Source organism: Muscardinus avellanarius, assembly GCF_963383645.1.
Source record: "Muscardinus avellanarius genome assembly, chromosome: 18".
NCBI lineage: Eukaryota > Metazoa > Chordata > Mammalia > Rodentia > Gliridae > Muscardinus > Muscardinus avellanarius.
The window spans coordinates 47,112,078-47,135,859 of record NC_137804.1 but is presented as its reverse complement, the minus strand read 5'-3'; the positions used below and the strand labels follow the sequence as shown (position 1 = coordinate 47,135,859).

At 44.1% G+C, this 23,782-nt stretch overlaps 1 protein-coding gene and 1 pseudogene across 2 annotated transcripts; both read right to left on the bottom strand.

The window, feature by feature from the left end:
• Positions 1 to 2,116, bottom strand: LOC308276720 (rab proteins geranylgeranyltransferase component A 2-like; annotated as a pseudogene). The gene is made up of 2 exons: positions 1,911 to 2,116; positions 1 to 1,771 (listed from the first exon to the last, which is right to left on the bottom strand). The product of its transcript is annotated as a rab proteins geranylgeranyltransferase component A 2-like (transcript).
• Positions 2,117 to 7,156: 5,040 nt separating this feature from the next.
• LOC308276719 (vomeronasal type-2 receptor 116-like) lies at positions 7,157 to 19,087 on the bottom strand (the record flags this gene model as incomplete). The annotated part of the gene is made up of 6 exons (XM_080715560.1): positions 7,157 to 8,109; positions 9,506 to 9,617; positions 11,781 to 12,025; positions 13,877 to 14,828; positions 17,034 to 17,325; positions 18,678 to 19,087. 6 exons carry the CDS (start codon positions 19,085 to 19,087, stop codon positions 7,157 to 7,159), a joined length of 2,964 nt encoding a protein of 987 aa, XP_080571686.1.
• Positions 19,088 to 23,782: the final 4,695 nt, after the last annotated feature.

The following is a 23,782-nucleotide window of genomic DNA, read 5'->3' as shown; positions in this document are numbered from 1 at the left end:
CTAATTTTGAAGGCTCTTCCTTGGGATTTCTAGGATGCTGTTGTCCTCAAGGGATTTTGGCATGGCCATTATTATATTGTTAGTTCCAGGTGCGTCTGGTTGCTTATTATCACCATCAAAGAGAATGTCTTCTGGATTTGGAGGGGGAGGGCAGAACTCTTCACCCGGAGAGATCTCCTGGAATAGTGTTTCTGCCTGCTTGACTGCATGCTCATTCTCTAGTCCAGAATCGGGCCAGAGCAGACATACATGTTAGAGGGTAAGCCGATGTAGGAGCTTCTGCTGACTCCTGAGGAATGTCTCATATTAAAATACAGCGCCCACAAGAGTCTTGGCTTTCTGAGTTGTCCTTTTTCTACTTCTGTTTCAGTGAATGGAGTGAATAATTTCCTCACCACTGACTCAAAGTCTTCTCTTGCCATTTTTGAAGACAAACAGGTCAGATGTAGTAGGTAGGTGTCTTTCATGCATGCCATGGTTGATGAACATGACTCTGTGACCCAAACAGAACAAGCTCCTGGTTCTACTGGAGGCACTATCAAAATGGAAATCTGCTGATCTGACTCTGCCTTCAGTACAGACTGATCTGTAATGACCACTGCCCCTGAGATCTGTTTATACTGCACATTTGAGCATGTTTCCTTGGAAAGGTAACTATCCTCCACAATAAAATATTTAGCATGTATTCTCTGACCACAGGAATCTATAAATATGCCTTACATCTTCTCGATTCTCTGTCAAGTACAAGTCATTGTCCTTTATGGTGCAGACAATAGATTCCACCAAAAACTGCACACATCCTGCAGAAACACTGGGGAATTTCTCCTCGGCCATACAAGGGAAATAAAAATGGAGTATTGTTGAACTGTCTGAGACACTGAAGGAAGTTTTTTTGTTACCACGAAGCCATCTAATGTGGTGCAAGGTGATTCTGATGTCATTGCAACTGCGTGCAGTATAAAATGTTGGAGACTGGGTGTTAATTTTTTAGTCTTCAAGTACTCTGCAAATGGACACTGCTCGAACTCTTGGTAGTCCTCAGGTTGTTGTTCATAGTCTAAACAGAATGTAAGAAATTTCATCAGCATCTTTTTGCAAACCATAGTGAGTTCTTTGCTATTAAAGACATCTAGGAAGGAAAAGTGGCACTTGTTCCACTTTTCCTTCCCGAAATGAAAGAATCCTAGTGGTGTTTTCAATTTCTGCATAACGACTCACATTTGATTCGATTAAAAGATCAATTAGCAATCCTTGAGAATTAAGAAGCTCTGATACCAAATCAATATTAAATTTCCTGCCTTCTTTAATCATCTGAGGGGAAGTAATCCTATATGTCTCTTTGGTTGATTGGTGTTGTCTTCCAATGGAGGTTAGTTTTCATCATTATGTTCATGGGAAACTATCTGGGGACAAGTTTTATCTCCACAATCATTTTCTTCCTCCACTGATTCCTCTACATCAGTTACTTCTGGTGAAATCTCTCTAACACTCTTCTGAGTGTGTTTGGGAGGCATTGTAACTAGCAAAGTATGGCGAGTGGTTTTCTTCAGGTAAGTGCGCGGAATCCAGAAATTTGATGGGGCACCGGATGCCACTGAGGAAAGACCCTTCTGCCAAGTACCAGTCTCTTGAACACAGTCCTCCATGCCTTGACTAGCATAAGAGAAAACTTCTCTCCGTTGGATAGTTTCATCCCTCTTGCAAAGTGATGGCTTCTTCTGTTTCATGGATCAAGTCTTGCCACGTAGCAGTATTTTCTTCCTCAACATCCCTGTTTTTTTTTGTTTTTTTTTTTTTTTTGCAGAAGCTGTCTTTTTATTTTTTTATTTTTTTTATTTTTTTTAATTTATTTTTTATTGGTGCAATGTATTCATACATCCTAGTGGTATAAAGAAAATACTTTTGTAGACATACATGCACATCTCGCCCAACACTCTTTCAACCATGATAGCAATCCTGTGAAGCTAAAGCTAGCCCAATTCCCTCCATAGTAACTTCTCAAGTCAATATGCAGAACCCTCTGTCCACCACTTGAGCATGCAGCTGCAAGGATGGAATCAACAAGACCTGTGCCTATTATAACCACATCAAACTCTGTGGGGAGATCATCAGCCATCTTGGAAGCAAAAGGGTCTGGTGGAAGCTGCTGATGAGAGAAGGCTGAGGGCTCTGCTGAGATGCGCTTGTGTGTAATAAAAATTCTCCTTGTGATGTTCCAGTTCATCCCAGAAGCACTGGCTTTGCTGGTGCTAGCTGTTTAACTGTTGCCTTTTTCACATACTCTTTTTATAAGTCAGTAGCATAAAAACATGACAAAGTACATCTAATCACATCTGTGAATATTAACATGGATGTGTGATTTTCATTTCTGCATTTCGGCTTAGCAGTAAATGTTAAAATGCATCACATGTGCATTTGTGACTGGAACTCTTCTCTTAGATTTTGATGATGGATCGGACTGCCATCCCATGTGCAGCCCGCAGCATCCCATGCCCAGCCATTCCTCAGGCAGGCCGCGAAGGCAAAGGCACTGCCTCAGAGCAAGGCCAGCAGATTGCCAAGGATGACATGCACCAGCAGAGGTGTCTGGGCACGCTGCACCGCGGGAACTTGTAGTAGATGACCAGCACCAGCAGTGCCGGTTGCTCCTAGGCACCCCAAGGTGAAGGGCTCCTGCTGAGCATGTCCACCTGGCCCTTTGTGCCGCCCCACCGTTCTCATACCAGCCCTGGCCTGAGCTGCTGTTTCCCAGAACATGGCCAGGCCTGGCTTGTGGCACTCTGGGTAGGGCCTGGACTCCACTGCCCCCAGTGCACTTATTAAGTGCAGAGGCTAATGACCTATCATTCTTTTTTTAATCTCTGCTATACCAATTGCCCATCAACCATGGGTGCTTTGAAGTAAAGGCTGAGTCACAAAGAGGAGGAGATAAGCAGAGGCTCTGATCTCCTCTATGTATTTCTAAGGCTAAAGGCTCCAGTTGCATCTATATTCTTGCTATGGCTGTCATTAGGAAAAAGGGCTGAGGGGAGGGGAGCTACGCAGTGTACCAGGCCAAGCTGCTGCCTCTTCCTGTCTGAGTGCCTGCACAGCACCCAGACTCTGCCTGCCACTCACATTTTTTGTAAATCAATACCAGAGCTAGTTTTTAATACCAGCCAAAGGTGTATGCAGTATGGGTTATAAAACAATTTTCAGAAACTCATAAACAACTTGTTTACACATGCCAGCAAGTAGCTCAAACAGCTTGAGAAATTCAGAAACTTGTGTGGATGGTCAGCCGAGGGCTCAGACCAGCACATCTGTGCCACATTTGATAACAGACCCCTGGGTCAGGAACTGTCTCCTCTCCTCTGATGGACGTACATCATCAACACATTTGAGACGACTGCCAGGACTCTCATGGTGTTGGAGGAGCCTGGAACAGCCTGCCAAGATGCTGGGCAGTGCCCACGAAGTCCTAGGAAGAGCCCTGCCGTCCTACAAGCAGGGTGGGCATGTTGCTCACATCACAGCAGCCCACCTGTGTGTGGCACTCCCACCCAGTGAGCACTGTGGTCCTGCTCTTCTCCCTGCCTGAGGATCCCCAAGACTTCAAACCGCTGTATCAACTCCTGAATCTCCTCTTCCATTCCTGGACTTGGTTCATTACTCCCCACTCCCTGTTTGTTTGTATCCTATTATTTTCCTAATTAAAGTGCTTTGAGTGTACAGAATTTGCATGTCACATAGCACAATAATTTGACCTAAATGGTTAGATGTGCTTGTTGGACATGTATTATTTAATGCTCATTTCTTTTTTTTTTAATTTTTTTTATTGGTGCATTATATTCATACAACTTATTGGGGTAAAAAACTTGTGTGTACAAACATGTACTCATCGCTGATTTAACCCTGACCCAAATCCCACCCCATTCCCTCCCCGTCCCTCCCTCCCTTGCTTGGCTTAGTGATTGACTTCGATATGTTTAAGTACATTGTGAGCTTTAGAGATTTTCCTCTTCCCCCCTCATTTCTCCTCCTTTAGGTTGTCTTGTTTGCTCCTCTTTTCTCCCTAACTCTCACATATTAGGGAAAGCATCTGATTTCTTATTTTTTGTGCCTGACTTCTTGTTAATTGGCTTTGGTGAAGCAACCACCCAACATTCAAACTTAAATTAAATTCACTTCGGCAATTTCCCAGTAACTTTCTCTGTGCTTTGAACCCTGAGTGTTGAATAAACCTCGGGACATTGTGGAAAGACACCAATTGTGTGTGACAAGACACATAGTCCCCAGTGCAACAGATAAAATGAAAGATTTCTCCTGTGCGATTCTGAGAGTGAAAGTAATGGCTAACCAGTTGAGTCAAAGGGGCTGGCTGTCTGCTTTGAGAAGGTTCAGAACACAATGGACACAGTTGCTAACTGGTAAAACTATTCACTCCCAAAAGCTGCCCAGACTTTGTGAGTCTTTGAAAAACGTGTATATTCTCTAATATAGAGACACAGGGTACCTACGTGAACACAATATAATTGCGGTGTTGTAGTATGTAATTTTGGGGTTTTCTTTTAACCTTATTAAGGGTAGCGTTTTCCAGATGAATATGCTTAACTCTATTATTTTTATTTATTTTGATATGCAGTAATCAGGTGCCTATACATTAAGATATTTTCCGGTGAATTGTTCTTTTGTCTGGAGGGGGCATTTTAACATAGCAAAGTATTCTAATGTATTGGTAATAAATTGCCAATCATGTCTATAGCACTTCTCATAAAAAGCCAGGAATGCCTTATAAATATTAGCTATTGAGTACTCATTTTAATCTTCAGTTCTATTATTTTTGTGTGTATAATTTTAGGGGGAAGTACAAGGGATTTAACTCAGAGATATTCTACCTCTGAGTTACTCCTACCCATCTTCTTTTATCTTTTATTTGGATAAAGGATCTCACTAAATTGTGGAGGGCTCTCTAAGTAGCTGAGGCTGGATTCCAGGCTTGCACCCCCATGCCTGGCTGTTGCTATATTATCCCCACTTCATCTGTGAGAGAACTGGCAAAGTACACTTTAATTGCTGTACTGGGCTCCCTGGTTCGTGAGTGTAGAAGCCCCACTGGAACCCAGAGCATCACCCCCACCCACCAGCCCTGCTGAGTGAGTGTGGATGGTAGACAACCAATAAATGGGGCAGTGCATGTGCAGGAAGCATTCTGTACACCTACAAGGACTTGGTGGGTAGCATCTGGGAACAGCCCCTTGCTGTGTACACTTGGAGGCTGGACACTGTGCTGGCCATCCACATGCCCCCTTTGAGGCATATGGGGCTCCATAGCTCCACTCCCAGAAGCTCGGGTCTGGAAAGAAGCAAACTTCAGCCCCAGCACAGGCAGGAGGTAGGAGGTCTCAGCAGACTCCTCACACCAAGGAATGAGAGCCCCTGGGCCTCTCCTGGGCCTCCACTCTTCACTCTGCCCACACCTGCGTGGCCCTCCACTCCTGCATGCCAAAACCATATATTAGAATACTATGCTATACATTGCTATGTCAAAATGACCCCTACAGACAAAGAAATAATTCACCTGAAACTATATAACCTGATAGGCACCTGATTACTGCCTATCAAAATAAAGAATAATATAATTACAGAACTTACATACTATAACACCATAATTAGATTGTATTCACATAGGTACCCTGTGTGTCTATATGATAGGATATACACAGTTCTCAAAGATTCACAAAGCCTGAAGAGCTTTGGGAGTGAATAGTTTTACCAGTTAGCTACTGTGTCCAGGGTGATCAGCACCTCTCAAAGCAGACAGTCAACCCCTTTGACTCAACCGGTCAGCTGCAACTTTCACTCATAATCACACAGGAGAAATCTTGTTTGTTGTTGCATTGGGGACCATGTGTCTTGTCATACACAATTGTTGTCTTTCCACAATGTCCCCAGGTTTATTCAACACTTAAAGGTCAAAGCACAGAGAAACTTATGGGGAATTTGTCTAAGTGAAGTTAGGCTAAGTTTGAATGTTAGGTGGTTATTTTGTCAAAACCAATTAGCAACAAATGAACATTAAACTATACATGCCACACAAACAAATCTAATCATTTAGGTCAAATAAGTAAGCTGGACAACACACAAATTCTATACATTAGAGCAGTTTAATTAATTAGAAAAATAATAGGGAGTGGGGTATAATTAACCAAGTCCAGGAATGGAAGAAGAGATTCAGGAGATGATAGTGTGGGTTGGAGTCTTGGGATCTTCAGGCAGGGAGAAGAGCAGGACCACAGTGAATTGTTGGATGGGAGTGGCGCACACAGGCAGGCTGCTTATGGTGTGATGTGGTATGAGCAAACCATCCCACGCTGCTCATAGGAAGGCAGGGCTCTTCCTAGGACTTCATGGGCACTTCTCAGCATCTTGACAGGCTCCTCCAGGCTCCTCAAGCACCATCAGACTCCTGTCAGAGTCACAAATGTACTGATGATGTGTGTCCATCACAGGTGAGGATACAGTTATGATCCAGGGGTCTGTTATAAACTGCAGCACAGACATGCTGGTCTGACCATTGTGCTGACCTGTCCAGACGAGTATCTGAGGATATATGTTGGCATACATAAAAAGTTGCTTATGAGTTTCTCCAGTTATCTGAGCTATTTACTGGCATGTCTAAACAAGTTGTTTATGGGTTTCTGAAAATTGTTTTATATACCATATTCTATACACCTTTGGCCGGTATTACAAATTGCTGTGGTATTGATTTACAAAAAATTGTATACAAAAAGGGAATGTCTGGGTGCTGTGCAGGCACTCAGGCAGGGAGAGGTGGCAGCTTGGCCCTCTCCTCCACCCTCTGTCTTAATGATACCCATATAAGAATGTGGATGCAATTAAAGCCTCAGCCTTAAATATAGAGTCATCCCAGGACCTGGGAGGCTGACTGGAGCATCTTAGGTTCCCAGCCAGCATCAGCAACTTACAGAGACCTGTTTAAAAATAAATAAATAAATAAATAAATAAATAAATAAATAAATAAATAGAGAGGGTTGAGGATGTAGCTCATGTAGAATGCCCATAGGTTTAATTCCCAGTATCAAAACAGGAGGAGGAATACAGGAAGACAAACAATATCTAAACTCAAAATCAGGATAGATATTGATTTCAACCTTTAAAAATGAGAGGGAGATTTATGAGAGAAGCCTTCAGAATGTCTATTTCTCCAAGAACTTTTGTCCTTCAGAACTTTCAGAGGATTTTTATCATGTCTTATGAGAATGATGTAGCACTTGGGGGCAAAGATGCAGCCCAGGAGCCCCGCACTGGAGGCCAAGATGGAGAAGACCTCCACGGCCACCATGGCCTTCCCCTTGCTGCTGTGGTAGACAGGGAGGAAGGTGACCCAGACACTGCAGAACAGCAGTGAGCTGAAGGTCAGGAACTTGGCTTCGTTGAAGGTGTCAGGCAGGTTCCTGGCCAGGAAAGCCACCGTGAAGCTCCCCAGGGCCAGGGAGCCCAGGTATCCCAGGACACAGTAGAAGGCGGTGACTGAGCCCTTGTTGCACACGATGAAGATGTGGCCATGTTCAGAGTATGCATCAGTGTCAATGAAGGGAGGAGAGGTTCCCAGCCAGATGGCACAGAGCATCACTTGGATCAGGGAGCAGATGGGGATGATGAAATTAGGAGCCCCTGACACCAGGAGCTGCCTCATCCTCCTCCCAGGACCCGTGGCCTTGAAGGCCAGAACCACAGTGACAGTTTTGGCCAAGACAGTGGAAACAGCCACAGTGAACCCGAATCCAAAGGCAATCTGCTGGAGAATGCAGGTGGCCATGTTGGGACGGCCGATGAAGAGCAAGGAGCAGAGGAAGCAGAAGGCGAGGGAGATGAGCAGGACGTAGCTGAGAGTGCGGTTGTTGGCCTTAACGATGGCAGAGTCTCTGTGCTTCACAAAGACCCCAAGAACCCCAGCTGTGAGCGCAGAGAAGCCCAGAGCAGCACAGGAAAGAGCCGTTCCCAGGGGCTCCTCATAAGCCAGGAAGGCCACCACCTTGGGGAGGCAGCGGCTCCTCTCAGTGTTTGGGAACTCATGCAGGGGGCACTGGGTACACTGCTCTGCGTCTGGATGGGAAAAGAATAACCATTCATATTTACTGATTCATCCTCTTTCCTATATAGAGTCCACAGTCTCCTCTCCTCTGTGAGGACAGGCTGCCCCTGATGTTCAAGAGAAGTCCCTGAGCAGGCTGTGCCATTGCTGAGCTGGAGAATTCTGAACCCTCCCTCCCAGGGACACTGAAATCACTGTGGGTCTCGGTGGCTCTTCAGTGGCTCAGTGACATCACCAAGTCCCCTCCATCACCCTGGGTCTTCTCATGATGGGAGGACTGCCATGCTTATCACACTGACCCAGAGCCTTCAGGAGAAAGCTTTCCTTATACATGCTCAGCCCAGAAATCACCTCCTACACCACAGAGGACCTCCTGTGTTTTAACTTACCCTAATGTCTACTAGTTTCAGTATATAGCTTCCTATCTGCTGGAAGCGGTCTTGTTACCATTCTACACCTGCAGTTTTTGGTGATGATTCTTGTCAATGTATCCATTTGAATATTGGGAACACACTTGAATTTAAAAGTATTGGACTTCAAATGAAGTTTAATTGTCATTATATAATTAACTTTTTTCTACAGAAGTTTAAACCGCAGGGTATTCTACTACTGAGCTACACCCCCAGACTCTCCTTTTTTTATTTTGAATCAGTCCTGGCTAAGTTGCCCAGGCTGACATGAAATGTGTGATCCTTCTTCCTCAGCTCCCTGAGTGGCTTGGCTTTAAACATGTGCCACAGCACCCACCTCTAATTCAGTAAGTTTTTCAGTAGTGAAATTTTTTTTGGTGGTACTGGGGTTCCTGGAAGCCCTTCTATCTCCGGACTACACTCCCAGATATATTTTTTATATTTTTCAAACAGGGTCCCTTAAGCCAGCATGGCTTGTTTCGAACATACGCGATCCTTCTGTCTCCACCTCCCAAGCGCAGGGATTACAAGTGTGTGCCACCATGCCCGATTCCACAGGGGATTTAATCCAGGGATATTCTCCCTCTTAGCTCCACCCTCAGCCTAATTGAAACAGGGTATCCCTAGGTTGTGAAGGATCTTGTCAAGTTGCTGAGGCTGGTCTCAAACATGCAATCCTCTTGTCTCAGCCTCCCAAGTACTAGGATGACAGGCATGAGGCACCATGTTCAGCTCATGTATTCACATGTTAATTGTATCTATTATTGCAAAGATCAGGGTCCAGTGCAAAGAATGTGTCCTCAGTCCTTACATGGTGTTTAACATGGTTCAATATACTAAAACCCTCCCATGATAATTTGTGTCCACTTGCTCTGTGTGTATCTCCTGCTTATGAAGAGCCGAGGCTTTCTACTGGTTTCACACCTTCAAGGCACACACGGGTAGCCTGGAGGCAGGATCATCTTGCTTTACTTGCACGGACTTTAGCCTGGCCTACCATGAGGTCTCAGCAGACTGTGTGGTGCAGCACTGGAGTCTAACAAAGGCAGACTGGACTCCACACCACAGCTGACCTCATAGGCTGAGCTGTGCAGGGCAAACAGCGATCTCTGTGGCCCAAGCCAATGCCCTTGTCTCCTATCACTGAGAAATGTGACAGAGAAGATTACTGTAGGGTGGCTGTGAACTGTTACCTGTTTTATTAGAAATATGTCCCTCTGGGCATGGAACACAGGTAAAACAGCAGACTGGTCTTCCTTCCTGGGGGATTCTCCTGAATCCTGGGCCACAGCTCTGGCTGCACACAGACTGAGGAATCTGAGAGAAATGAGGTGATGGTTAGAATCTACTTTAACAGTGAGTCAGAATCTCTCTCTAAATAAGAAAGCAGTTTGACCTGGAAGAGAAGGTCATCTCTCATAACACCAAAGGTCACCATGGGATCCTACAGGGACACCTGATTCTGGGCTCCTAAGTAGAGCTGCCATCTCTCCATCTCAAGTGATTGCCAAATATCACCATGGCTCAGGATCACTTTGGGTTCACACATCACCAGCCACAAACCCAGGCTTCTCTCTCTTCTTGTGTAACCTCACCACCCAACTCCTTTCTGGATGAAATTCTGTGTGGTTGTCAAGTGGTATGCCTGAGAATACTTTAGGGTTGCATCTCTGAAGGGGACTGTTGGACTTATCTATCATCAATCTAATCTATCATCTATCTATATCAAATCTCTACTTCAAACCTGCAGAGAATCTCAGAGAGTGTGTGACACACCACACACTGTGGGCTTCTGAGGACAAGCGAGGGCTCAGAATATAATTGAGAATATAACTATTGAGAATTATAATTATGGGTATAATGAGATTATAATTACTTGTGCAAAGTTGCTATACAATCCTACTGCAGTAGAAAGGCAGAAAGGTGTTGGAAGAGGGAGATGGGAGCAGAAGGAGGAGGACAGAGAAGGAAACAGTTCAAATAATAAGACAACGATAGGTTAAGGCATTACTACCAATTCCAGGAGTTTGTATGTGGGTGGAGGAGGAGAGAGGATATTGAGATGCTGAAGCAAATACACCAGGCTGTGCGCATGCACGCTTGTATCACACTGAACTTCACTGTGATGCAAAATTACAATGTATTGATAAAGTATTGAAAATTGCCTGGAAATATCCAGTTATGGAAGGAGAACATGAACTCATCTTGTGTGTTAAGGTGCTGAGTAGAGCTGGGCATGGTGGCACACACCTGTAATTTCAGTACTTTGGAGGCTGACACAGGAGGATTGCTAGGTCAAGGCCAGTCTCTGCAACTTAGTCAGATACTGTTTTCACAATTTTAAAAAAGGGCTCAAAGTTTATTTCAGTGATATAATGTTCCTGGTTCCAATCCCCGCAACCATGATAAAAAAAAAAAAAGGAGAAAACATCCCGAATCAAACAACGTTTGAGCAGTAAATGGCTTCGAAAATACCAAGACAAATGTAAATAAATCCTCCAGGAGGGGAATGGTGTCCTAATCCATGATCCCTTTGTGATTATACTACACCTCAACACATCCCAAGGATTCTCACCAGACAGGATAAATGTTCTCAAGTCCTATGGAAGGATATATTTGGTATTTATGCATCTATACTTTCATTTCTGTTGTTATTTGTTTACTTTGCTTAATTTTACTAATGCTGCATGAATCATTGCACCAAAACCTTAAAAACAAATTCATCAAACTTGCTCTTTCTATGGATTTTAGCACAGAATTTGTTCAGGCAAAAATCCCATCATACCAAATCAGAACGCGATTGATGAATTTGGTGCTGAGCTAAAGGGGTCACACTCAGCCTCATCTCAGGACTCTGTTTACTTAAATAATTTTTCAGTATTTGAGATTGAACCCAGGATTTTGAGCATGCCAGGCAAGGGCTGTAGCCCTGAGCTGGACCCCATGGCCTTCAAGACCCATATGATTATTTGTTTATCAATCTATTTATTTATTATGGTAATAGTGATTGAATCCAGGGGCATTCCACCTCTAAGCTACAACTTTAGCCCACTTTAGTTTTTATTTTAATGTTTATGTTTCCTGTTGTTTTCATTTCTAAAACAGAGTCTCTCTAGGTTGAGGAGGCTCCTACTACTTATTCGGGCTGTCCTTGAACCTGTATTTCTCCTGTCTCAGCATCCCCATTTACTAGGATTAGATGTGTTCCACCACACCCAGTGATTACACTTTATGTTCCTCTTTGTTTATGCAATAAGGAAACAGCATCATACCTGTGTGAAGCCAATAGGCCACTCTATGATCTCTTCATTGATGACCAGGCCTTGATGGAGTGGACTTCCAGAGGCAAACTCCCCTACTTTAATCTGCAACCCAAGGTCAGCAGGGAAAGTCACAATGTTCTGGATATCATAGGTGACCCCGTGGTTTCCTTTCTTGTCTAAGGATATGAGCTGCCCCGCACTGTTGGTAAACTGGAGTTTCTTCAGGAGTGGATGGAGCTGGAGGAGAGGCATTGCTGTGGCAATGAGGCATGCATACAAATGGAAGGTGAAAAGCCCTTAATTCCTAGGCAGTCCTTCTTCCCACCTCCCTAGGCTCAGGTTTCCTTCAGGGGAGACACTCTGGTCTGTCTGCTTCTAGGTCACCTTCTCGTGGACTCAAGGGTGGGGAAGAGTTCTCCAATGGGCAACTAGATAGAGCCATGGGATTCTTGGGTGGGATAAGAGGTTGGCATTGGCAGAGGCTCTGACACAACTCTGACCAGCAAAGTCTATTTGGAGCCGCTTGGAAGCCAATATTTGTACTTAGTAAGGCCACAACAGAGGTGGGGCTTTTCAGAGCCTGGGGAGGCAGCCTGCTGTGTGCACATCACACCTCATCATAACAGAAAGATTCAATATGTGCAATTGATTGTGTTAATCAGTTTTATCTCAGTGAAGTGTTAAGGCACAGAACATGGGCTCCTTTGTCTCTGATGTTGGACCTTCTTCGTGCCCAGGCTATTGACTTGTGACCTGGCAGGGAACTCTTGATTTTCCCCCAATAAAAAAGCAACTCTCAATTCTAAGGAGGTTTTGAATAGAGTGTGTTAATCTGTGAGTCTCTGGTGCCCAGGGAATTGTGTTGAGGGAAATTACTAACCTCTTATTGCTTACACAGTTTTTTGTTTTTTGAAATAACTGACCCTTCCATCTTTGGAATCCACCTGGACACAGTGACCTACTTTTCTATGTGGCAACTTCCAATAAGATCCAAATCATGCATAACACATTATTATAGGAAAAGCAGAAATTAGATAGTAGATGAGATTTTCTGACATTGCTTCTTACATACTTGCCTTTGTCTACAAAGTACATTTATTTTAACTATTTCAGAAATCAGATTAGTGATATGGAATATTGTGCATGAGATGATAAATGCATTTTATACATAGACTATGGATTCAGATCAGCCAGGATTAATATCCAGAAAAATCCATCTCAAACCTCGAAAGCAGTCTGAGATGATCAAAACCATTCGAGGTCTCCTATTTAAAAAGCTACATTCTGCCAGGCATGGTGGTGCACGCTTGTAATCCCTGTGCTTGGGAGGCTGAGACAGGAGGATCACACAGGTTCGAAGCCAGCCTCAGCTACTTAGTGAGGCTCTCAGCAACTTAGTGAGACCCTGTTTCCAAATAAAGTATAAAAAAGGTATGGGAGTACAGCCTGGAGGTAGAAAGCCTCTGTGTTCCATCCCCAGTACCACCAAAATAAAAAAGGCTACATTCTGCTGGATTTAATAGCTTTTTAGAAGAATAATGATGTCTAAGCTGGATGCAAGGACACACTCCTGTCATCCACGTACTTGGAGGCTGAGACAAGAGGATCACAGGTTCAAGACCCATCTCAGCCTCTGAATGAGGCTCTCAGAAACTGTTGAAACCATGTTTCAAAATAAAAATAAAGGTTTAAAGACATCTAAAAAATTCTAAAGAACTGGGGTTTTATCTACTTCCAGAATAATGAGGAAGAAGGAGGAAGAGAGGGAGGAAGCAGAGTAAGAGGAGGCTTAAAACAATTCATTTCCCAGAGTCATATATGCAATAAAGATATAGAGTAATAGAGTCGAAATGGGTAGAGTCCACTTCATTGATGCAAAGTACCCAGAATCGCTCATGAGCACTCATGCATTGGATACATTCCAAGAAAAGGGCAGATGGGAGCAATTTTAATCACCCTGTCAGTTATGAGTTGTGTTCACATATTTAATAGCATTTCATCCTGCACTAGAAAATGTTTCCTGGTCAGTTTTCTAATTAAATAGTCTGAGATGGAGGCTCCCAGAAGCAGAATTCTCCCCACATGGGTAACAGTTCCAGCCATACCTAGAGTCAGTGTGAAGGTGTCCATGCTCCTTGTTGCCTGGTCCTGCTGATATAGAGATGAGAACACAGTCCAGATACACCTCATGATGGTACTAGCAGGTGCCAGCAGGTGCTCAGCCCTGGCCTGCTCCAGGAGAAGCCTTACCTGCCACGGAGAAGGTCTGGGCTGCTCTGCATCCTCTGGAGATCCCCGTGCTATTCTTTCCACAAGCACCTCATGGAGGACGTGGGCCACGGCATACACAGCATTATAGAGGAAATAGCTAGAGTCAGATAAGGTCATCATGTTGGTAATTTCTGGCCTAGACTCTAAGGAAGTATTTGGTTCACACTCTCCAACCTTCCCACATGATGACCCAGCAGGTGAGCAGTTAAAATATAGAATCCATAATTTACTGAAGTAAAAGTCTTCTGGGTAGTGGGAAGGGTCGACAGTCTTGAGAAAGTGTTGGAAGCCAGGGATTTCCCGCTTGTTTTGTGCAAACAAGAAGCTTCCATGGAAGGAATGCAGCATGTGGTCCGTGTGGTATGCAGTGATATTCCACATGTCTGCCATGATCCACACCTTCCCTGTGGTTAGAAAGTCATCTGTCATGTAGTCTAATATGAACAGACTCTCTGATTCACCATAAAGTATATGCACGTTTGCAGATGAAATGCTGAGCCTGTTCAGGGCAGTGAGGACACTTGGTGGATGCCTTCTCTTATAGGCAGGGAGTCTTTCTGTTAAGGCCACACAGATATCTTTCTTCACCATTTCCACATTCAGATGCTGAAGGAACCGTTCTCCTTTCAAATCATCAGATATTAAGATGGCCACCCATGTCCAGCCAAAATGCAGCAGCAATGAGACCATTGCATGGACCAGAGAGCTGTCCTCAGGGGCCATCTGGTAGAGTAATGGGAACTGGTCTTTGTCACTTAACATGGGATGAAAACGTCCATAGGTGATCTGAATAAGCAAAAAAATATGATTCTGAGTTAGAGGGAGCTGGGATTTTCTCTCCTTATAAACAAATTAGAATAGTCTGTACAAAACAGGATTTTCATCCAGGCACAGTAGTGCACACCTGTGATCTCTGCACTTAGGAGTTCTGACAGAGGATCACAGATTAGAAGCCAGGATCAGGAACTTAGCAAGGTCCTGTTTCAAAAAAAATCCAGTGTGGTGGCAGATGCTTGTAATGCCAGCACTTGGGAGACAAAGATAGGAGGATTTGGGTTTGTATCCAGCCTAAGCTTTTTAGTGAGGCTTTTGAAACTCAATGAGACCTGTATCAAAATGAAGAATAAAAATTAATGCTGGGGGTGTAGCTCGAAGTTATAATGCTCCTGGGTTCCATTCCCAGTACCATAAAAAATTAAAAAAGTAAAAAATAAAAGAAAGGTAGGTTCTTTGGCTTGGAGGAGAAGGAGTTCCCTGTAGTGTAAGGAAAGATCTATCTAGATTACCCTGTTCTCCCCTTGTGGGCATGCAGAACACTTTGAGTGTTCTTATTTTTAGAAAGTAAAGGGGATCCAGGCATGCAGGCACACATCTGTAATCACAGTAGTTTGTTGACTGAGAAAGGAGGATCTCAGGTTCCAGCAAATCCTTGGCAACTTAGTGAGGCCCTGTTTGAAAATAAAAGTAAAATAGGTCTGAGGGTGTAACTCAGAGGGAGAATGCCCCTGGTTTCAAAGCCCAAAACCAAAATAAAAAAGGCAAGAAAATGGTGAGATTGACAACTGCTTCCCCTCCTGCCTGGGAATAAGGAGATCTGACGTGGTGCAGCATGGAGGTAGCAGGTTGTTTTTAAATCCTGAGGAGCAGAGCCAGCACCAGCAATCCATGCTGTCTGTGCACACTGGTGATGAAGTGTCTTCTACTCTACTGATCTCCTGGTAGTCTGGACTTCAGTTATGAACACAAGGACTGAGGTTGTCTTGAGGATTACCTCCATTTACCCTCTCTGATAACTAAAACCTATTTCTCCCTGAACACAATGCTGCTAAGCTACTGCCTGTGTTTGGCAGTGACACTATCCTGATTGTTAGAAGTGTTTCCAGAGCTTCCTGCAAGGAAGCAGTGACGTGGGGAGGTCTGATTCCTCAGCTCTGTCATCACTCTGACCAAAGCACCTGTCAAGCACAGCTGAGATGAGGAAAGGTTTATTGGGCTCAAGGATTTAGAAGTTCTTGAGTTTCTGTTCTTCTATCCATGGTCAGAGGTCTCCAAGGCAGAGACTTTGGTGCAAGCCATGGCAGAGAGACAGAGCTCACAGCTCATGGCAGGGGAAAGCAGCAAGTGGGACAGGGAGGGCCAGGGACAGATGCAGTTCCCAAGACCACAGCCCAGGACCCACTCATCCAACCATATCCCACTTCTCCAGCTGGCTGGGTGCTCTAACAATGAATTCCAGATCATATGTATAGAGGGAATGTCACTGGGTTGGATCTCAAAGATCTGCTTGGATGGACATGAGTGAGGCAGGCTGGGCAGGGGCTGTGGATAATCCCCAGGATGGGTGTCTCTGAGCATCAGCTCTTTTTGGGATCCCTGAGGCCATAATGGACCTAATTGTGGCCCCAGATGCCAGCCAGATGCCCAGGGGCTGCTCTCCCTACCTCTGACAGTCACTGGTTTCTGGAGGACTCTGAGGTGGTCATGTCCTGGTGGGCAGTCTCTCTGCTGTGACATGTCCTCAGAGGCCCACAGCTGTGAGCTGTCAGGAGTCAATGTTTCCAGTGAGTGGGAAATGAATATGTTGTCAAGTTTCTTTTTGTTTTTCTTTTTTCTTTTTCATTGAGCTCAGGGGCATTCTATCTCTTGCCAGAGTCCCATTAATGTTGAATTTTCCATTTGCAAACAGGTCTCAGTGAGTTGCCTCCAGTCTCATTATGTTTCTGAGCCTGGTCTCCAACCTGTGATCCTGCTCCCTCAGCCTTCCATGTACTGGGATCACAGGTGAGCTCCGTGTCCAGCTTAGTTAGATGCTTAATAGCCAGAGTTCCTCACACTGCTGATATTCTCAAATGTTTGGGAATTCACTGAGATCTGATCACTAAAACCTTCATCATTGATAGACACTCAAATTCCACTTTGTCTTGTTCACAAGTTAGAGACCAGCACTAGCAGAAATCTGCACACTATATACAGAATTTTTAGCTCAGTTACCTGAGGAGTTTTGTAGAGCTGCAACAGGGTTTCAATCTCAGCTGAAAATGCTGGCAAGATCCCTGCGATGGCACCAACAGGACTGTAGTTGGTCTTGCACTGATAGTTAGGGAGAACCTCGTTAACTCCTGACAGCCACATCAGAGTGTTTTCCAGGGTTCTGCGTTCACTGGGGAAGACATTGTAGAGCTGGAACCCCAAGGTCAGGTTGGGGAGCAGGTGGTGGTCCCTGTTGATCTCCTCGATGGAGAAGTAAAAGGCCAGCACGTGTTGGTAGTTCTCCCAATGCCACCTGGACAGAGGAGTAGATCAGGGAGAAGGTGAGGTCAGGAGGCTCAGGGGTGAGTCCTGAGCCAGCATCAGCACCAGACAGGTGAGACCCTCTCCACTTATTGGTTTATTCTTTAAAAGTGGTCTCTCTGAGGTAACAAAAATTTAACTAAGTTGCTAAGACCTGCCTTGAACCAGTGACCATCCTGTCTCTCATTTACTGAGATTACAGCCATGAGCCAAGAGGCCAGCTGAGACATACCTGTCCTCCTTTTTTTCTTAGAGCAGAACCAAGACACAAGCAGTGCTGGTTGTCCCTGTGTTCAGGAATCTTTAGCCATCCTCTGCCCTGCCTGCTGACCAAAGCCTTGGGAGCAGTCTCCCTTTTCTCCAGGTTTCCCAGAGGGATTCTGAGCAGCTCATGCAATATGGAGCAGTTACTATATAGTCCATCCACACATAAGAGATCCACCTGGTCCTCACATTTTTATTTCCACGTGAACACTTTACTCAGGACTCCTAATTTATTTTCATAGGTTTCAATGTGTTCATTTTGTTTTCCTGGACTTTTTTTCTCTAAAAGAAATGCCTCTTTATACTTCTTCCTCTCTCCTCTGCTCCGTCTCAGCTATTTTTGTACCTAAATTTACCCAAAGTGAAGTTCTTGGATTTTAGAGCTAGCTATAAGAGGCTTATCTTTCTGAAAGAATACATAAAATATTTATTTTTCATGAATGTTAGTGTGTTTTAATTGAACTCAGGGCAACCTACCTCTGAACAACACAGCCAACTTTTTAATTAATTTTATGTGTCCAGGGGCACTGAAAATCAAGCCCAAGGTCATTCTACCTGTGAACAAAACCTCAACCCTTATCATTTATTTTAATTTTCAAAAGAGAGCTTCTGTAAGATGTTGAGGCTGTTATTTATTTTTTGGCAAGGCGAGGTGGGTCCCAACAGACACATTCATTCCAAAACCGACACTGCTGGATCATGTAGATCAGGCTGAGGGAGTGGGAAATGTGTTCCCTGCTCTCCTCAGTACCTTGGGAGCTGAGAGCAAACTACGTGTTTGTAGATTCACGAGGATGAGAGAGAACCTAGAAATACATTGCTCTGCATTTCTCTCATTGCTGTGCAGGCTCAAAGAGGATTAGACACTTGAGAGGTAGACACAGGGGTAGATAGTACTTGGTTTTCATCCCCCATACCAAAAAATATATAAATATAACAAAATATAATTAAAAAGGCCGAGGATGCATCTCAGAGGCAGAATGCCCCTGGGGCCATCCCCAGTGCCAAAAGAGCAGAGAGATTAAACACATGGAAAATCACACAGCCACATATAACATTTGGGCACAGAGTGAAACTTACTTAAAAGGTTGCCTGTTCTCTGATTTCACTAAAAAAGATTGCAAAGCCCAGGATGACTCCATATGTGTATTGTAAAGGAAGAAAAAGGCTCCCAGCACCAGGTCTCCTTCTTTCTGGATATTCGGCTTCAGGTCGAGACAGAAATTGAAACCTTCGTCCAACAATGTGTGCAAGGGCTGCAGGAGCAGGAAGAAGAGAAACAGAGAGAAGAACATCTCAGGCTCAGCCCGACACAGAGACAGTCTGGTGTTCAGGCTGAGTTGTGCCGGTGAGGAGCAAGATCCAGGTGTCATCTGTGCAGGCAGAATGGTGTCCACCTGTTGCAGGATGTCCTGGACTTGTGCAAAGTGTGCAGATGGGCTTCCAAGCAGAGACACAGGGAGAAAGAAAGGGGGCACCAAGAAGGTCATGGAGCTGAGACCTGAGCCGTTTGGCTGTGGTCACAGCAGCTCCGGCACCCGGTCATTTCATGGCTCTGTTGCCGTCCCAATCAGGAGCTTGGGGACCCATTGCCCGGGGCTCTACACCTGTCACCTCCATCCTGATGAAAACACTTTGCAAAAACATGTTTGTGCCTCAGCTTAGTTTCATCATGGTCCAGTAGGGCTCTGAGGACCACAGCAGCCCTGAGTTGCTGAGAGCCCAGAAGTTTAGACTTGTTGTCAGTCCACTGCCCTGAGGGACAGGACAGGGTGAGCAGGAGTTGGTGTTGAAACAACTGAAGTTAGAATCCTACAATGAGTCATGCACACCCAGCATTATCTAGCACAATTCACAACAACCTAGGCGTTCATTGACAGATGAATGGATAAATATAATGTGCTATATGCACACAGTGGAATTTTACTCAGCCAAAGAGAATAGTTATGTTGTTTTCTGATAAATGGATGGAACTAGAGTACATTTGCTAGGTGAGATTGGACCATTTTATAAAGACAAAGGTCATAGGTTTTCTATCTTATATGAGTTCTAGAGAGAAACGGGACTTCAGCTGAATGAGGAGAGAGGCCAGGAGAGCAGTAGGAGGGATTGGGGAAGGAGAGGGTAGGGGAAGAGGAGGACAGAAGAATAAAACAGACCACTTCATGCTCTGTCCATTGAAGAAAGATTTTCCACCAGCCTCTCTGACATCTATGGGAGCAGGAAGCGGTCTGTGGCCAGGTGTGTAAGGAGGGCGCACACCCAGAGATGTGCGCAGGAATGTTGGGATCACTTTGAATCTCACTATGATGTATAATTATACACCAATAATAGTACACGAACCTTTACAATTTTAAAAAAGAGGTGGTGTAGGAGTCAACAAAGCGCCCAGTAGCAACATCCACCACGTGGTAGCTTGGCCAAAAAGGTGCAGAGCACGTTCCACCGCCAAAGTCTCCTATGCAGCTCATAGGAGGCACTTTGACCCCGTGCCCAGTGTTGGTCCCAGGGCTGAAGGATCATCCTGGAAGAAGTGGGCTTTGTGCTTTACTAGGAAGGAGGCTGTGTTCCAAAGAAGACCTGTTGATCACCACACCTCAACCCTTTGCAGAGGAAAACTGCTTCCTTCAGTCTGACGTCCTGTCTCTGCCCACTGGGAAATGGAACCAAGCGCTCACCATTGTGCGCGTTAACAAGCCATGACAAAGAGACCTTAGTGCTTTATCTCATATGCATCTAGTGTTGACATCTCTTCTTTTCCTACCACTCTTTGTGAAAAAGCTTCTATACACAATTTTCCCATTTTTTTATTTTTTAAAAAATTAATAGTCATAAAATGCATATATTATGGTCTGTGAGATATTTTGATATTATTATTTATTTTTTATTGATGCACTGTATTCATACATCATAATGGGATTTAAAAAAAACTTTTGTAGACATACATGCACATATCGCCCAATTAGCCCCTACCCAATCCCCACCCCGTTCTCTCCCCATCCCTCCTTCCCATGCTTGACTTAGTGCTTGACATCTAGTATTATAGCAATTTATCCAAAATTAACAATGACAATCTCACGTAACAGTTTCATTTGGCTGATACCAAGCATTTGATGATTTAAAGATAACATTTCAATATTTCTTTTGCTTTCTTTCTTACCAGAGAATATTTTTTATTTTTTATTTTTTTTGGTGAAACTATCATGCATTTATTTATTTATTTTCAGAAAAAAAAATCTATCCTAATGTGGAATATGGACTCTAGATACCCAAAACGATCTTGAAAAAGAACAAAGCTAGAAGATGTATATTTTCTGATTTCAAACCTTATAAAGCTACAATAATTGAAACAGTGTAGTACTGTTATATAGGCAGATATATGAACCATTGGAGTTAAATACAAGCCTAGAGATAAAATTCTTCCATATATTGTCAAGTTTTTTTGACAAGATTTCCACAAACATTTGGTGGAGGAAATAATAATCTTTTAACTAAATATGGTTGAAAAATAATAATTACATGAAAAGAATAAAATTGGACCCTTACCTAAAACCATATACAAATATTAACTCAAAATAGATAAAAGACCTAAATATAAATCTTAAGACTATAAACTTTTAGAAGAAAATCTGGGTCATTAAACCTCACAACATTGAAATTGGCAGTGATTTCTTGGATATGATATCAATGGCACAGGCAACAGAAGGGTATACAAACTCCCTAAAAAATAAAAAAATATTGTATCTCCAAAGACAATGTAAACAGAGTTAAAAGTTACTGATAGAATGGGATAAAATATTTCCAAATGCTATATCTGAAGGTATATTAATACTCCAACTAGAAATCCTAAAAATTAGCATCAATAAAAGCAAACAATACAATTTAGAGATAGGTAAAATACTAATATAAATAATGAATCTCCACAGATAACCAATCTTAGTTGTCTGTTGGATGGAAAATCTTGTTTCTCTGGTTCTGGTGTGTGTTACCTAATTCTTCTTTGTAGTTAATCTCTTTGAGTATTTTCTCTAGCGCTGGTTTTGAAGACATAAATTCCTTCAGTTTCTGTTTGTCATGGAAGTTTCTTATTTCCCTATCAAATTTGATAGAAAGTTTTGCTGGGTAGGAAATTTTGGGCTGGAAGTTGTTTTCTTTCAGAGTTTGGAGTATGTTACTCCAAGCCCTTCTGGCTCTCATGACTTGGTTTGGGAAGTCTGGAGTGATTCTAATTGGTTTGCCTCTGAATGTCACTTGGCCCTTTGTTTTCGTTGCCTTTAAGATTCTCTGCTTGGCTTCCACATTGGTCATTTTGACAATTATGTGGCATGGGGATGCTCTTCTCTGATCCTGTCTAAAGGGAGTACTATAAGTTTCCTGGACCTGTATATCAACCTCTTGCTCTATGTTTGGAAAATTTTCTGCTATTACTTCCTGAAGAGATTGTTGATCCCTTTGGTTTCACCTTCTTTTCCCTCCTCTATTCCAATTATTCTTAGGTTAGCTCTCTTAAAATGGGCCCATATTTCTTCAATGTCATATTCCTCCTGTCGGATATTTTTTTTCTAATTTAGAAACTATGTGTTCATTTTTGGATTGATCATCTTCTAAGAGCGAGATTCTATTCTCCATGTGGTCTAATTGGTTGTTTGTGCTTTGAATTGAGGACTTTACTTCATTAATTGCATCCTTTATCTCTTTTTGGCTCTCTCTGAATTCTTTTCAAAACACCTCTATTATTTCTACAGTTATTTTCCTGATTTGATGTTCTAGAAATCTCTGAATTTCTGTTTTATTGGGTTCTGATGTTGTAGGGTTGTGGGCATTCATTGCTCCATTGTTATTCCTCTTTCCCATGATTTCAGAAGTTTGTGCCATCTCTGGGTTCTTCCCTTGGGTCACTATGACTTCACTTAAGGTGCTCTGGATCTCGAGTCTGTGGTTTCTCAGTCCCCACTACTCCTTTACTAGGTTGTATCACAGAGTCTCAGACCCATGGAGTCAATCGAGGCTGCTTTTGTCCCTGGGGGGTGCCAGGTTTGGCGTTCTCCTATGGTGTGATATCTCTGCCACTGCCACTCCCCACTGGGTCAAGTCCCTGGGAATGCTGTACTGGGATTTCTTCTCTAGGGCCTGCAATTTGACTCACTGTTGTTGAGTGCGACAATGGAGCTGTAGTGGACTCGGTGAATTCGCTGCTGCTGCCGCCAGTGGCAATATGGCGCCGCTGCCTCGCCCTCAGAGGCTGGTGTATTTGTTCTCTGGTTTTGCGCTCCGCTCTGAGTCCCTGCGGGGTGTGCTGAGCCCAGCCACTGGGAGCTTTAGATGCTCCTTGAACTGAAAAATCTGCCAAATCCGCCCGACTGGTCCGCAGCGGCTCACCTCAGCTCACTGTCCGCTGCTCCTCTCTGGAGCCTGGTGGGCTGTTGAGTGCATTGGTTTGGTGCCGTCCAGTGACCTCGCCACTGCTACCAGCAGTAAGGCGCTGCTGCCGCGTCCTCGGGCGTGAGGCCGGCATATCTCCTCTATGGCTCTGAGCTCCATTCTGAGTCCCCTCCTCTCTGGAGCCTAGTGCGGCAAGGAAAGATGGCGCCCGCCGCTCTGCACCATGGCTCCAGCCGCAGCACTGTGATCTAGTTTCTTTCTGTGTCTAGATTTTCCAGCCCTCTTTTTCTCTGTCCCTTGTAATTACATTTTTTGTTTCTCTGCTGATGGTGTTTTCTGACTATGAAAGGCGCTGATTTTGTAGTAATAGAGATTGGTTGTTAGCGGGGCTTGTAAGCCCTGCTTTTCTCCATCGCCATCTTCCCTGAAGTCCCATATTTTGATATTTTGATCCTAAGTCCAGGGCCTGTTCCTTCTGCTCACTCACCTGGAGTAAATGCTCAAAGAACAGGTGGCAGTCAGGGTTTGGTGGAGTAAGAGCATCATGCCACAGAAGCCAAGGGAGGCTTTTGGCATGTCAGGAAGAGAGGGCCATTCAGATGTGGGCAGAGTGGAGAGAGGAAGCCCAGCAGAGGCCTGGCAGCTCTTTCATCTTGGCAAAAGGAGTATGCTGAGGCCACCTTCCTCCTGCCTGCGCTGAGATCCCAGGGAGCTGGGGTTCTGAATGTAGAGCTGTTAGGCCTCAGGGAGCAGCCTCCTGAGATGAAAGCTTCCTCTAGCAGGGTGTGTGGATGGCTGGGACA